This window comes from Arachis hypogaea, chromosome 5 (genome assembly GCF_003086295.3).
Source record: "Arachis hypogaea cultivar Tifrunner chromosome 5, arahy.Tifrunner.gnm2.J5K5, whole genome shotgun sequence".
NCBI lineage: Eukaryota > Viridiplantae > Streptophyta > Magnoliopsida > Fabales > Fabaceae > Arachis > Arachis hypogaea.
In genome coordinates, this window is record NC_092040.1 from 12,993,638 (window position 1) to 13,006,593 (window position 12,956).

Here is a 12,956-nt window from a genome sequence, read left to right on the forward strand (position 1 = left end):
TCATCACCGGGTAGAGATTAGAAAATTAATTCTCATTAGTCAATGTAATAATTCTTTTAAGGGTTGTTTGGCACAATTCTTATACAGGGGATGGGGAATTTGGAGTTGAACTTGATCGGTGACCGTGTTAATTAGGGAATAAGGATCCTGATTGCACTATCTCATCCAGTGGTGTATGAACAATTCTTGGTAATATATGATACACAAAGCTCATATAATTAAAGTTTTCAAGTATGACAGTGGTGGCACATATTACAATAGTGATTTATCACCACTGTTTTCTGAGTTGATAAAATTAGTCACTACCCATTTGTGTGTCTTATATATATCTTCACGTACTCCACTTAGGAACTGCTTCCTTCTGGTAATGTAATCAATCTTGTAGTTGAATCATACACCAATGCGGTACCACAGCTGAATAATGTTAATTTCGATTGTCAGACTAATTATCTATCATAAACAAATATTATTATATAAAATGAGTAAGTGAAGTAGTGTTATACTTACTTTTCACATTTGACTTTGTTGGTGGAATCGCCACTTGAAATAGAAAGTATAGTCCCAAAGAATGAAGTATTTTCAGTACCACAGTTAGGACAGGGACCCTTCAAAAAACAAATTACTTTAGTTTATGGTATGGTATAACACTATAACCTCAAAATATAAACAGTGTTACAGAAATTCTTGTACCTTTAGAATCAAGGAATCCTTTATAATAGCACTTGTAAGTGACTGAGCCAACCACACAAGGAGGGGAACAGCGGCAAACCATGTGAAAATGAAACTAAACGGCTCTGGAAGCTGCATTCAACAATTAACAGTGTATGAATATAAGAGGAATCACTCTCAAAGTCTCAATTGTCTTAGCTTTGTTCATATTTTACTACAAAACCAATTCAGATGCTATTACAACCAACAATCAAACTACATACAGCAAGCAATGGGAGAAGGGAGAAGGAGGAGAAATTAAAGAGCATACCTCTAGAAGATATGTGATCTCGAAACCAGTAAGGTCATCGAGGAAGAAGAACCTAACACATGAATTAAGAAATTTTGAGGCACTAGGAAATTATGCTAACCATGCCAACTATAAGCTGGTTTGTTTCACTCCAAATGGAATATGTGAATCACTATGGATTCTTGAAAAATCAAGGCAGAGCAATAAGTTAAGTTGCTGGGACATGGAAAGAGAGTTATACTTACAATCCTAATGCAACCACAGTTGCTGGGACATTGAGCAGAAACATCTTTAAGTAGTCAACAGATAGGTCACTGTAAACCTGTCGATTGTAGTTACTAGTAAGGACTAAGGAATAAATAAGAATTTGACATGTGAAAAAAATGCATATGGATATGCATATGATAATGATAAGTACCTTTCTACTACGAAGACTGCATCGTGGACCCTCGGCCACAATCTCGCTCCCTTCCATCTAGAAAACAACAGTGGAATCACTGGATATGTACATCTAGTCTATAAATTGCAACTGCATTTCCAAATTTATCTGCCAGAAAATAATCTACTAAAGTGTTTCATCAACCAAATATATAGCTGTAGCAAACCTTTAGCCTCAATTTCAACTGGTCAAACTCCTTGTCGCTCAGGATTGGTTTTCCAGAAACATAGGCCATGGAAGCTTCCAAGAATTTTTGTTCATCAGAACCTGCACAAATGAACCAAGGAATACTTGAAAAAAAAGATTAAGTTACACGTCAAGAGGAATTCATTCATGTATCATACTATTTTTATATCAGGGGTCAGAAAATTAAAGATATGTTCCATACTTAGCATGACAACACTGCTCCCTTCCCACATGAGTTCTTCTTTTAGATTATCAAATTCCTCATTTGACATAATCGCCTTCCCCTCATAATAGAATGCCTGCTCAACAAAGCAGAAGAACAGGGGTGTTTCATAGGACTTAGGGTAAATTTTAAAGAGTTGTTAGGACTTTTAGAGGGGTGTTTCATACTTGGAGTGCTTGAAGAAACTCTTGCTCCATTTCTCCAACTGATCTCTTTTTCTTATCTATGCTACAATATTGTAGGATTTTGCCATCATCATCAACACCATCATTTTCTTCAACCTTGCCTGAAATGAAAGAGACAATTAGGAACAATAATCAACAGTGTTAAGACCAACCATGATAGATAGATAGATATGAAACAAAAGAAGACCTTGTTGCTGATCGGCAGTGGCCTTGGGGGAGAGCATCAAGAGTCGGCGGCGGAGACATAAGTGGCGGCCACTGACTTGAACAAGGTGGTGGGCACCAAAATTAGCAGAAGAGGAAGAAGAAGTTGAAGATATTGGAATGAGAGGTGTTGGGGTAGGAGCACGAGGGTGTGCCAATGCAAATGCTAATAACTTGCTTGCCATGGTGATGGATATAGTATTACTACAAGAAGATTGCAGTGTTTATGGCAGTGTTATGTGGAACCAGGTGCATTTGGGGAAGTTGGGGGGGGGGGGGTGGTTTTTGTTTGGAGGGAGGGAGAGCGAGCTCAAAGATAAGGCATGAAGCAAACGTGTGGAGGGAGTTGAAACCACTTTATTATTCTTGGTTCCTTTCATTTCTTCAATTCAATTCTCTTCTCGCTTCTGCTGTGCGAGACATCACTTTGGAACTTTGTTTTGATTCACCGTATGTTTTCTCTGACATGTCTTGTGACTTGTGGACTTCATCCTTCACCATGTGTCCACACACAAAAATCTAGCATTCCCTTTGGACCTGGCCACGTGGATGTGTTTTGAAGCTATGTGTTACCCACGTGGCCTTCCACAGTAGTTGCATCCTCCGTGGCTTTCAGTATCAATACACAATGAATCAAAGACAAAGAACAAGTATTAAAGGAGAGAATCTAATCAAAATCAAAATACTATTATAATTCAACACTTCTTAGAGTAACACTAAAGGAAAACGAATAATATGAAGATAATGTTGGATCATTGTAATCTAACTTAACCCGGATCCTCCGATAATATTGATCCCAAATAATATTGAAGCATGGTCACCTCCCCATATTTCTACAATAGTCGTACAAGAGTCAGAATTGGAACAACAAATGTAAATGTGATTGTAAAATTTCATATTTAATTCTTGCTAGTTGCATTTTGCTATTAATTCTAAAATAAGAGAGGTCTTTTTTTTTGCCTCACTCTATTACTTAATCAATTTCTTCCAGAATTACAACCACAAGTGTCCCTGCAGCTGGTACTAGTAACTGATTCTTCAATAGGATTATTTTTTATGAGTTATACTTATATCTATTTTTGATGATTCTTCTGTAGGATTATTGACTTTGATAAAAATATAATTTTATTAATGGCAATAATATTTAAACATATAATCCCATACACAATTTTGTAAGCGTTTATTTTAATTAATTCTTTTACAATGATAACAAATATGAATTAGATTCTCAAGCTCTCAGCATATTGATTTTATGTTGAATCAATATTATGAGTTGGAGTCAATTTTTTCATAATAACCATTTTTTAATATTAAATTTTATATTCCAAATTTTAAATTTTAAATTCTGACAGTAAATTTTATATCTTTTTTAAGAAATTAAAATTTAAAAAATAATTTTATAATAAAAAATTAACTAGTATTAACTAATTAGAAATTAATTTCGTATGTTTATTCTTGCTCTCCATTGAAATCTTTTTCTCCTGGACTATCATGAATTAGCTACAACAATATTACAGTATCAAATGGGCAGCGGAGCATGTGGCTGAGGGTTTTGGTGGCACGCCTCTTACCGTATCAACCGTTCCTTTTCCATCCCCAATTTGTTTGTTTCTTTAAATCGTATATTTACTTTATAACCTTTAATAACCCAGATTATTTTTCTTGTTGGTAAAAGAAGAATCTTGGCGAAGAGACAGATGGGAAGGTTAGGCAAGGTTTTGTGCAATGATGATCATGCTTTAGCTGCCACCCAACCTTTAATGTTTGAATGTTGAATGTTGAGTGGCCGGTTGAGATGTTCACGTGATAACTATCATAATCACATCATATAATATTGTAATATGTCCCACACACTTCTTAAACTACAGAGTCACATACACATCACATTTGTTGCAACTGCCTTGAGAAATCTGAATGAAAGGGCGGGGTGTGTATATATAGACAAGATTCATTGCGGACAAACTCATAGAAGAACAAACGATTATTAGCACCTACCTAGATACATATAGGGTACAATGGCAACTAGGGTGGCTTCAAGAGTTGAAAGCTTAGCAAGCAGTGGGATACAATCCATTCCCAAAGAGTATGTGAGGCCACAAGAAGAGTTGACCAACATAGGTGACGTATTTGAGGAAGAGAAGAAGGAAGGCCCTCAAGTTCCGACCATTGACCTCAAGGAAATCGATTCTCCGGATGAGGTTGTGAGAGCCAAGTGCCATGAGACTCTCAAGAAGGCGGCGCAGGAATGGGGTGTGATGCACCTTGTCAACCATGGCATCCCCCAAGACCTCATCGACCGCTTGAAGAAGGCCGGGGAGACCTTCTTCTCGCTGCCGATAGAGGAGAAGGAGAAGTATGCCAACGACCAGGAATCTGGCAAGATTCAAGGGTATGGAAGCAAGCTTGCTAACAATGCAAGTGGACAGCTTGAGTGGGAAGACTACTTCTTCCACCTTGTTTTCCCAGAGGATAAGCGTGACTTGTCCATCTGGCCCAAGAAACCTTGTGATTATACGTGAGTAGTTTGCATCTTTGGTTTGATGAGTAATGGAACCATGTGTCATTAAATAAATATGTATACATGTATGTGTTTTTGCAGTGAGGTTACAAGCGAGTATGCAAGGCAACTGAGAGGACTAGCGACCAAGATTCTTGGGGCTCTGTCTCTTTGTCTGGGGCTAGAAGAAGGGAGGCTGGAGAAGGAAGTTGGAGGGATGGAAGAGCTTCTACTTCAGTTAAAGATCAATTACTACCCTATTTGTCCCCAGCCAGAACTTGCACTTGGAGTTGAAGCTCACACAGATGTTAGTTCACTCACTTTCCTCCTCCACAACATGGTACCCGGTCTTCAGCTCTACTATGAGGGCAAATGGATCACAGCAAAGTGTGTCCCGGATTCCATCCTCATGCACATTGGTGACACCATTGAGATCCTCAGCAATGGCAAGTACAAGAGCATTCTCCACAGGGGTTTGGTCAACAAGGAAAAGGTTCGGATATCTTGGGCTGTTTTCTGCGAACCCCCTAAGGAGAAGATCATACTGAAGCCCCTGCCGGAACTTGTCACGGATGCAGAGCCAGCACTATTCCCTCCTCGCACTTTTGCTCAGCATATTCAGCACAAATTATTCAGAAAGACTCAGGAAGGTGTCCCTAACTGATGATCGTTATCAGATGATAATAATTATTAAGCATCATCATCATGTGTACTAATACCGAGTTTTTGAAGTTTGTCTATAATAATAGGCTATCCATGAGGCCTCTATTTTACTAGTTTAAGTTGGTTGGCTATTTTGGATTCTCATTTCTCTCTCTGTCTTTTGTTGCCATTTCCTCTAGCAAGGAAGAGTATTGATGTATTTATGTTTTCGGATTTGATTGATACAAGCTGTGGTACGTCATAATCCAAACCAATTTGGTAGATATATTCTTGGCTTCTTGCAGTTTTTTTTTTTGTTTTTTCTTTTTCTGGTGAAGTATGCTTTTTTTTATTTCAAATGTTTGTAATAATTTATTAAGGAATCCAAATTCGTTTTTCCAATCTTGTCCTTCTCTTCCACTCGACCACTCTCCTTCTCTTCCTCCAATTTCATCGTCCACTCCTCATTCTTCATACACTAACCAGTAACACAAACCAATTCTTCTTCTTCTTTCAATCACCATTAACATCATCAATTCAATTCAATTCAATCACCAAATTCTTATCCAAACCATTGACATTAGTAAGACATCATTTAAATATAAATAATATTAAAGCTCATTTACAAGACCTCAAAAGCATCTTTTCAAGAGTTGATAAATCATAGAGCAGTAAAAACAATAAAAAAAAAATTGCAGCTTCAAACGCATTGATTTGAGATGCCATGGCTCATCATAACTACACTTCACATTTTCAACAACAACATTTTTCTTGCAGCAGCAGCAATTAAACTATTTAATACACACACAAGTGGATGAAAGAAAAGGCGACAGTGGCATACTCTAGTTCGGCGGCGCTCCCGCAACACATTGTCACGACTCTTCCCGAGCCACGTCTCCAATTGTCAGAGCTAAACGCGACCTTAGCACCATGATCTCCAATTGTCGGATACGGAGGCTATTTAGGTGTCATTTCAAACAAAAACAACACTGCGCAGAAGAAAAAAAAAAAAGAAGAGAATGAAGTTGAATTTTAGTAGCGTTGTGCAAGAACAACATGACAACTGAAATTAAAAAAAAGTAAATAATAATAATAATAATAATAATAATAATAATAATAATAATAATAATAATAATAATAATAATAATAAGGTGAATACTATTCAACTTTATAATGTGTTAATTTTTTATTAGTTGTTATTTTAATTTAGGGAAAAAGACAGATAAGTCCTGACTTTTCAAACTTTTGACAAATACATGGGAAAAAAAGTTTGAAGGACAAATAAGTCCTTGACGTCATTTTACAAATAAAGTTCGAAGGACAAATAGGTCCTTGAGAATTTTTTTTTCATTATACTTCTATTATGAGAATTTAGTTTATAAAATTAGGCTAATTTTTTTGTATGAAAAAATATTGGTATTTTTGTTGAAAATGGGAGAATGTGGTGTAATTATAGATGGGTGGATTTTTTTTTGTGGGAAGTCAACACGTGGGGGACGTGGTGCAACACGTGGGGGCGTGGTGAACACGTGGCATCATTATGACCAACACGTGGGGGGCGTGTTGAACACGTGGCAGCATCTTAACCAACACGTGGAGGCGTGTTGAATAATTTCCACAATACTGTAATACACTTCAAATGTCAATATTCAACTAAAACACCAATTTTCTTTCCATATTAAAAATAATTTCTGATAAAATTATGCTTGTATTTTGAAATCTAGTTAACTTGTTTTATTCTACAATTTAAATTATTTGTATTAAAATTGTAGAAATTGGGCTTGTTATGTTTCTACTCTTTCTCTTAAATTGCATTAGTTTAGTTTTAGTGCATTTGTGTATTATATTAGAATTTGTTAAATTGCATTAGTTCAGTTTTCATCATACCAGTGGCATTAGTTAGCATCAGTTCATTTATGCATCAAGTTAGCATTAGTTCATTTGTGCATCATTCATGTATTAAGTTAGCATTAGTGCATTTGTGTATTATATTAGAACTAGTATTTTTATGCATAATAACATTACGAGAATATTTTTTTTTTTAAATTATAGTTCACTTTGTTCTAATAGTATAAATTATGCATGACACAAAAGATTTATAAAATTAAACTACTTTTACAAAAAAGTCGTAAGTTGACAAAAGTTTCTGACTAAGAAGATCAAGATATCTGCAGATAAAAAATTAAATAATAAGATTTTTAGTTATTATTTTTATATGAAAAAGTCTAATTTTTTATTAGTAATTAATTTTAACATTCGTTATCTAAAATTTAAAATAATTTAATGTGTATAATTTTACATTTAAAATATTTTAATTGTAAAAAAATATCGAATGACATATTTTGATTTGTCAAATTATTAATATAAAATATAATTATATATAGAGTAAAAATAGTAGAGAGAAATATAAAAATGGAGAGAGGTAGATGAGAGAATTTAGGAAATGAGTTTATTAATTTTGAAAAAAAAAATTCGCAAAGGACCTATTTGTCCTTCGAACTTTATTTGTAAAATGACGTCAAGGACTTATTTGTCCTTCGAACTTTTTTTCCCTTCCAACGTGGCACCGTAACGGATACTTGGACACCGTTTCAGTCACGTCAGCTAGTTCCGTTAGGTGTATGAGAGGCAAATAGACGGAAGGACTAATCCGTTTGTTAAAGTCAGGAGCTTTTTTGTATTTAAATTTTGTTAGGGATGTATTTGTCAAAAGTTTGAAAAGTCAGGAATCTATTTATCTTTTTCTCTTTAATTTAATTACTAATTATATTAGTAATTTAAATTACTTAAATTTAACTAAAATTAATATTTTAACTATAATAAAGACTATTTATGATTAAGTTATTATTTAAAATAGATCATGATATATTTTTTAAAATATTAATAAAGAAACTCTTCTGTAAATTTTTTTCGCTGAAGAAAAAAAAATGTTGGAATAATATTGATGAAAGAAATTATTGAAAAATTATTACAAATTTATTAACTTAAATAGTGGTTCTAATTGACAATTAATTAGGCTCTATAGCTAGAACAAATTAAAGCATAGAAAATCCATCTCAGCATGAAGATATTTAGGTACAGTTTTAGAGGTTTTTCAATGTTTCAATTTGATAAAAAAAATAGTGGCCAAATAAAAAAAGAAAGATCATTCTTAAGAAAAGAAATAATTCATCCTTCATATGTAAAAAAAATTGTTATTATAATAATATTTGGTACAATATCATATTTAAAAGTATATCTCCTTTTAATTTGATAACTTTATAACAGTAAATATAAACTCTAATTTTTGTAACAATAAGAATTCATTACTGTAAAATGATGTTAAAATGGAGTGAAACTCTTGAGAGATGGATAAATTTTTAATTATTAGTATAATAAATTAAAATATCAACTAATAAAAAATTAATATATTAAAAAGGATAAATTACATATTATTTTAGAGAGGATCAGATAGAATTATCTAATAATAATAATAAAAAAATAGAAAAATGCAAAGAAGCTAAGATTTTATGAATGAAATAGCTTGGGTGAGAGAAAGGCGTGAGTAGCAGCAGCAAAACACAAAACTTCACTTCACTTGTCACTTGTCACTTGTTATTAGCCATTAGCCGCAGCCGAAGGTGGAAGAAGAAGAAGAAGCAGAATCCGGAGCTGATAACGCCACAGCACAGCTAGGGTTCCCACCTCCCAATCCCACTTCCTTCCTTTTCCCTTATTGTGAGCCTCTCTCTTTCTCTCTCTTCCAACCTCATCTACAATTTCTCGATAACAACATTGATAGCCTCTTCATCTTTGCTTCAATTTTTATAATTGGTACCGTATTTTACTTTACCGGCCTTACTTTTTGAAACCAAGTTGCTCAGTTCCTTTATGTTTTAGAGATATAGCTGTTTGTGTAGAATGGTGTAGCAATCTATGTTTTCAGCATAGTTGTTTGTATCCCTTCTCAGTTCTTCTCTCCCCTTTTTAGTGTTTGGTCTAATTAAACATTCACACTTTCATGACAGGTCAATTAGGATATGTCTTCTGATAGTGCAAAGGAAAATGCATCCGTAGTTGATTCTTCGCTCACTGAATGGAAGCATGACATTGGAAATTCAGATGACCCAGGTAGTTGACATATGTTCTATTCTCACCTACATATCTTCTAAATTAAATAGCCTTTATGTTATATGTTGTTTGGATTATCTTTAAGGGATTGAATGAAGGGGATTAAATTATGTATTTAAGATTACAGACAGTCTATATAGGACAAAATGATGGACCCAAAAAAGGATAAAGTTACAACTTTTTAGTCAAGACTCAAGAGTAGTGTTAGGGGGCAGCAGGTTTTGTAATTTGTAGCTATCAATTAGCTATTACTTTTTTTTTTTTGCTGGTTAAGTGCTGGCTAGATTTTAATAAAAGTGCTGACTCCTTAGACTTTCTTATTAGTGAAAGCAAATAGCTACCAAACTTGACACTAAGTGTGTTCTAGAATCACTGACTTCAATACTAAGAATGATATTAGAGACTAAAAAAAAAAAAAAAAATCATAAATACAGTTTCGTACCCTCTAATATATGCATACAAGCATGAGCATTTATGCAGTTTTCCTATGATCTTTGTTTCTTTTCATTATGGCAGTAATTTCTTTTTGCTTCTGATTTGTGATTTGTCTGTAAATCTTTTATTAGAGAACTCAAGTTAGTGTATTGAATACATTAATATAATTAGGGTGGTAAAGCTGGACTTTCTCATTGTCAAATAGGTATGAGTATGACAACTGGAACTGGAGTGGAAAGCATATATAATACAAAATATTTTATCATTAAGAGTTTAAATCATCAAAACATCCGTTTATCAGTTGAGAAAGGAATTTGGGCTACTCAAGTCATGAACGAACCCATTTTGGAAGAAGCTTTTCATGTAAGATCCCTGCTTGTCTTGGCTCAAGTTTATTTATTAAAAGTAACTTCTTATTGGCATTAGTGCAGCAAATAATATAATAAGAAATCACTATAAGTTAAATTGAATTCTCTTGATGATTCTTTGCATGCTTTTGCAGAATTCAGATAGTGTAATCCTTATATTTAGTGTCAACATGAGTGGCTGCTTCCAAGGATATGCACAAATGACTTCCTCCATTGGGTGGAGGAGAGATAATGTTTGGAATGAGGGTAGTGGTAAGGGTAATCCTTGGGGTCGCAGTTTTAATGTCAAATGGCTGCGTTTAAATGACCTTCCCTTTCATAAGACTCTTCATTTGAAGAATCCCTTGAATGACTACAAACCTGTCAAAATTAGTAGAGATTGCCAGGTTGGTTATTATTATTCTATCTTGGATCTTGCAAAATTGTGCTCATATTGCATGACTTTATGAGTCTCTCATCAAGTACCCTTTGCAGGAGTTATCACCAGATATTGGTCTTGCTCTTTGTGAACTCCTTGACGGTAAAAACGAGGTGGATGGCCTGCTGACGAGGTACGGCTTGTTAGAGGTGAAAGATAATGTGCTGTTAACTACACTAGAAGAAGGCTTCTACTTACTGGTTTATGAATTTGCAGTTCATCCACAGATGATTTATATTGGAAAGGGCATCATTCAAAGACATCAGGGGGTTTTGCGGGAGGTGAAGACTATAACTTCCATCCACTCCATTTATCATGGTCAATGTCCCTGCCATACTCTTCCATGCTTTACCAAAATCAAGCTGAGTTAAGTCAATTTCATTCAGCAAGCAATAGATTCAGTGGGACAACAATCACCAAAAGATTGCCTACCACCACTGTGTCATCAAAAGTGTCAGGGACTAAACATGCTCGTTTTAGTTCCTTAACAGAAGATGATTTTCTTGACATGGTATGTGAAATTTTCCTCCTTTATCATGTCAATTGTTTTGTTTGTCTTTTTTTACTTGCAAGTTGTTGTTTTGGTTGTCCTTAAGAATATGATGAATTGCTATGAATTTTACAATTCGAGAAAGTGAAAACCACAATGTGTTGAAACTTGGCATCTGAGCCAGTGAGCTGGTGAGGCTGTGCAAAGGAAGAAAGAAAAATGGTGAAAGAGAAGAAAGAAGAATAAGGAGAGGAGAGAATATGGAAGATAGAGCTGAAGGTTTTCCGTTAGTGTGGCAAAATCACTCCCTGTACTATACAAAGAATGATCTTATTTACAAGTGACTAACAAAATTGTTATTCTAACTAATTGTACAGCTGTAATAACTAGAGTAAAGATATACAATGAATGATGTAACTATGGTAAATAAATGATCTAATTATATACATCTTAGTCATGCTAGCAGAGTTGCTATAATGGATACTCAATTAATCATTAATGAGCTCCAATACAAGGATTGAAGATTCTTTTTTGCTATTATTTATGAAATAACAGGAATATTATGGCTCATGTGGCGTTAACTTGGAAGAGACTCTTGTTAAAAATATAGCCCCTAATCCATATACCTCCCCAGTCTCTTTTGTCAACAGATGTGTAGAGGAATTGTCATTTCCTGCATGTTGTCTCCCCCTCTCCTCAAGTTTCTAGGTGTTTGCATGCATCAACAATGCAGCCCCCTAATCCATATATTAGAATGAAATAAATTATTATGATTCAGATTGTCTCCTGATTTATGTATTTTTAACACAGTCCTATGAAGAATACTTGGAGATCCATAGCAGATGCAGGAAACGATTGTGCCTCAGTGTCAGTATGCAGATAATTATTATTTCACTATTTTCATGTCTCTATCACATGAATCCATAACTAACCATCTAAGTTCTTACAGGCTGCTCAACCATCTTTCAAACAGACGGAATCATTGAGAAGTAATTCGCATGGTGATTATAGGTAAAAAGGTTTCATCTCATACCAATTGTTTTTTTCAAACCGAAAGTCAATTATGTGATTCCTTAGTGGGTTTTTTTTTCCAGCAATTTGGACGAGTTTGATAGAGACAGGACCAGCTCTCAAAGGAGCAATCAGTAATCTCTGCCTTGGATATAACTGCTCCAACATGGAGACGTTTTGCATCCTGGACTTGTGGAGTTGTCAATCTTAGGGTGGCCCTATTCCATAAGAACTCGTGAAACAAAATTTAATTGTAATTTATCTAGAATTAAGATGTAGTATTGTACCTCTTATTAAGTGAGTAACTCACAGGGCTTAATTGAGTCCTGTTGAGCTATTTGTACAGAATGTAGAATTAGATTGGCAATAACTTTCACTCTATGTATGTAGTTATGTACTTTTCTAATCTGAATAATTTCTGGATAATTGTCTATAAAAAAAATGCTTATTTTGGTTTAGTGAGTGTAAGAAACTCAAATGCTTTAAACGTGCTATGAGATTTTTGGGATTCAGGCGATGTTGAAAATTCAAACATGTTATGAGATTTTAGAATACAAACCTCATGCTCTGGTTTTTTATATTTTCTGTTATAGTAGATCTTGAGATCACTGGATTACATATAAATGTGATTGATACTTTCTGTTAGTTGCTTTCGATACTCGAAATGGCTAGAAAAGATGTTAAAGGACTTAAATGTTAAATCAACATTTTATATTATTGTTATTATTATTATCTGCAATACCTAGATCATTGGCGATGAGGACTAAGGCTGAAATCTATTTTCAAATGT

The 12,956-nt window shown here is 34.3% G+C and overlaps 3 protein-coding genes across 4 annotated transcripts; 2 read left to right on the plus strand and 1 right to left on the minus strand.

Annotated features, from left to right (window-relative positions):
• Positions 1 to 131: 131 nt before the first annotated feature.
• On the minus strand, positions 132 to 2,725 carry LOC112800848 (PGR5-like protein 1B, chloroplastic). Its single transcript, XM_025843255.2, has 10 exons — positions 2,179 to 2,725; positions 1,974 to 2,092; positions 1,786 to 1,882; positions 1,564 to 1,664; positions 1,377 to 1,433; positions 1,204 to 1,280; positions 980 to 1,031; positions 691 to 801; positions 508 to 605; positions 132 to 414 (listed from the first exon to the last, which is right to left on the minus strand). Exons 1-10 carry the CDS (start codon positions 2,378 to 2,380, stop codon positions 345 to 347), a joined length of 984 nt encoding a protein of 327 aa, XP_025699040.1. The 5' UTR covers positions 2,381 to 2,725; the 3' UTR covers positions 132 to 344.
• Positions 2,726 to 4,044: 1,319 nt separating this feature from the next.
• LOC112800850 (leucoanthocyanidin dioxygenase) lies at positions 4,045 to 5,620 on the plus strand. The gene is made up of 2 exons (XM_025843257.2): positions 4,045 to 4,710; positions 4,795 to 5,620. Exons 1-2 carry the CDS (start codon positions 4,211 to 4,213, stop codon positions 5,354 to 5,356), a joined length of 1,062 nt encoding a protein of 353 aa, XP_025699042.1. The 5' UTR covers positions 4,045 to 4,210; the 3' UTR covers positions 5,357 to 5,620.
• Positions 5,621 to 8,826: 3,206 nt separating this feature from the next.
• Positions 8,827 to 12,624, plus strand: LOC112800851 (uncharacterized). 2 transcript variants are annotated; one of them, XM_025843260.2, is made up of 9 exons: positions 8,827 to 9,147; positions 9,342 to 9,444; positions 10,085 to 10,242; positions 10,382 to 10,633; positions 10,722 to 10,798; positions 10,882 to 11,176; positions 11,966 to 12,022; positions 12,105 to 12,166; positions 12,250 to 12,624. In XM_025843260.2, exons 2-9 carry the CDS (start codon positions 9,354 to 9,356, stop codon positions 12,302 to 12,304), a joined length of 1,047 nt encoding a protein of 348 aa, XP_025699045.1. In that variant the 5' UTR covers positions 8,827 to 9,147; positions 9,342 to 9,353; the 3' UTR covers positions 12,305 to 12,624. The 2 variants fall into 2 exon arrangements, with proteins under 2 accessions (XP_025699045.1, XP_025699044.1); XM_025843259.3 differs by having other exon boundaries at positions 8,827 to 9,051.
• Positions 12,625 to 12,956: the final 332 nt, after the last annotated feature.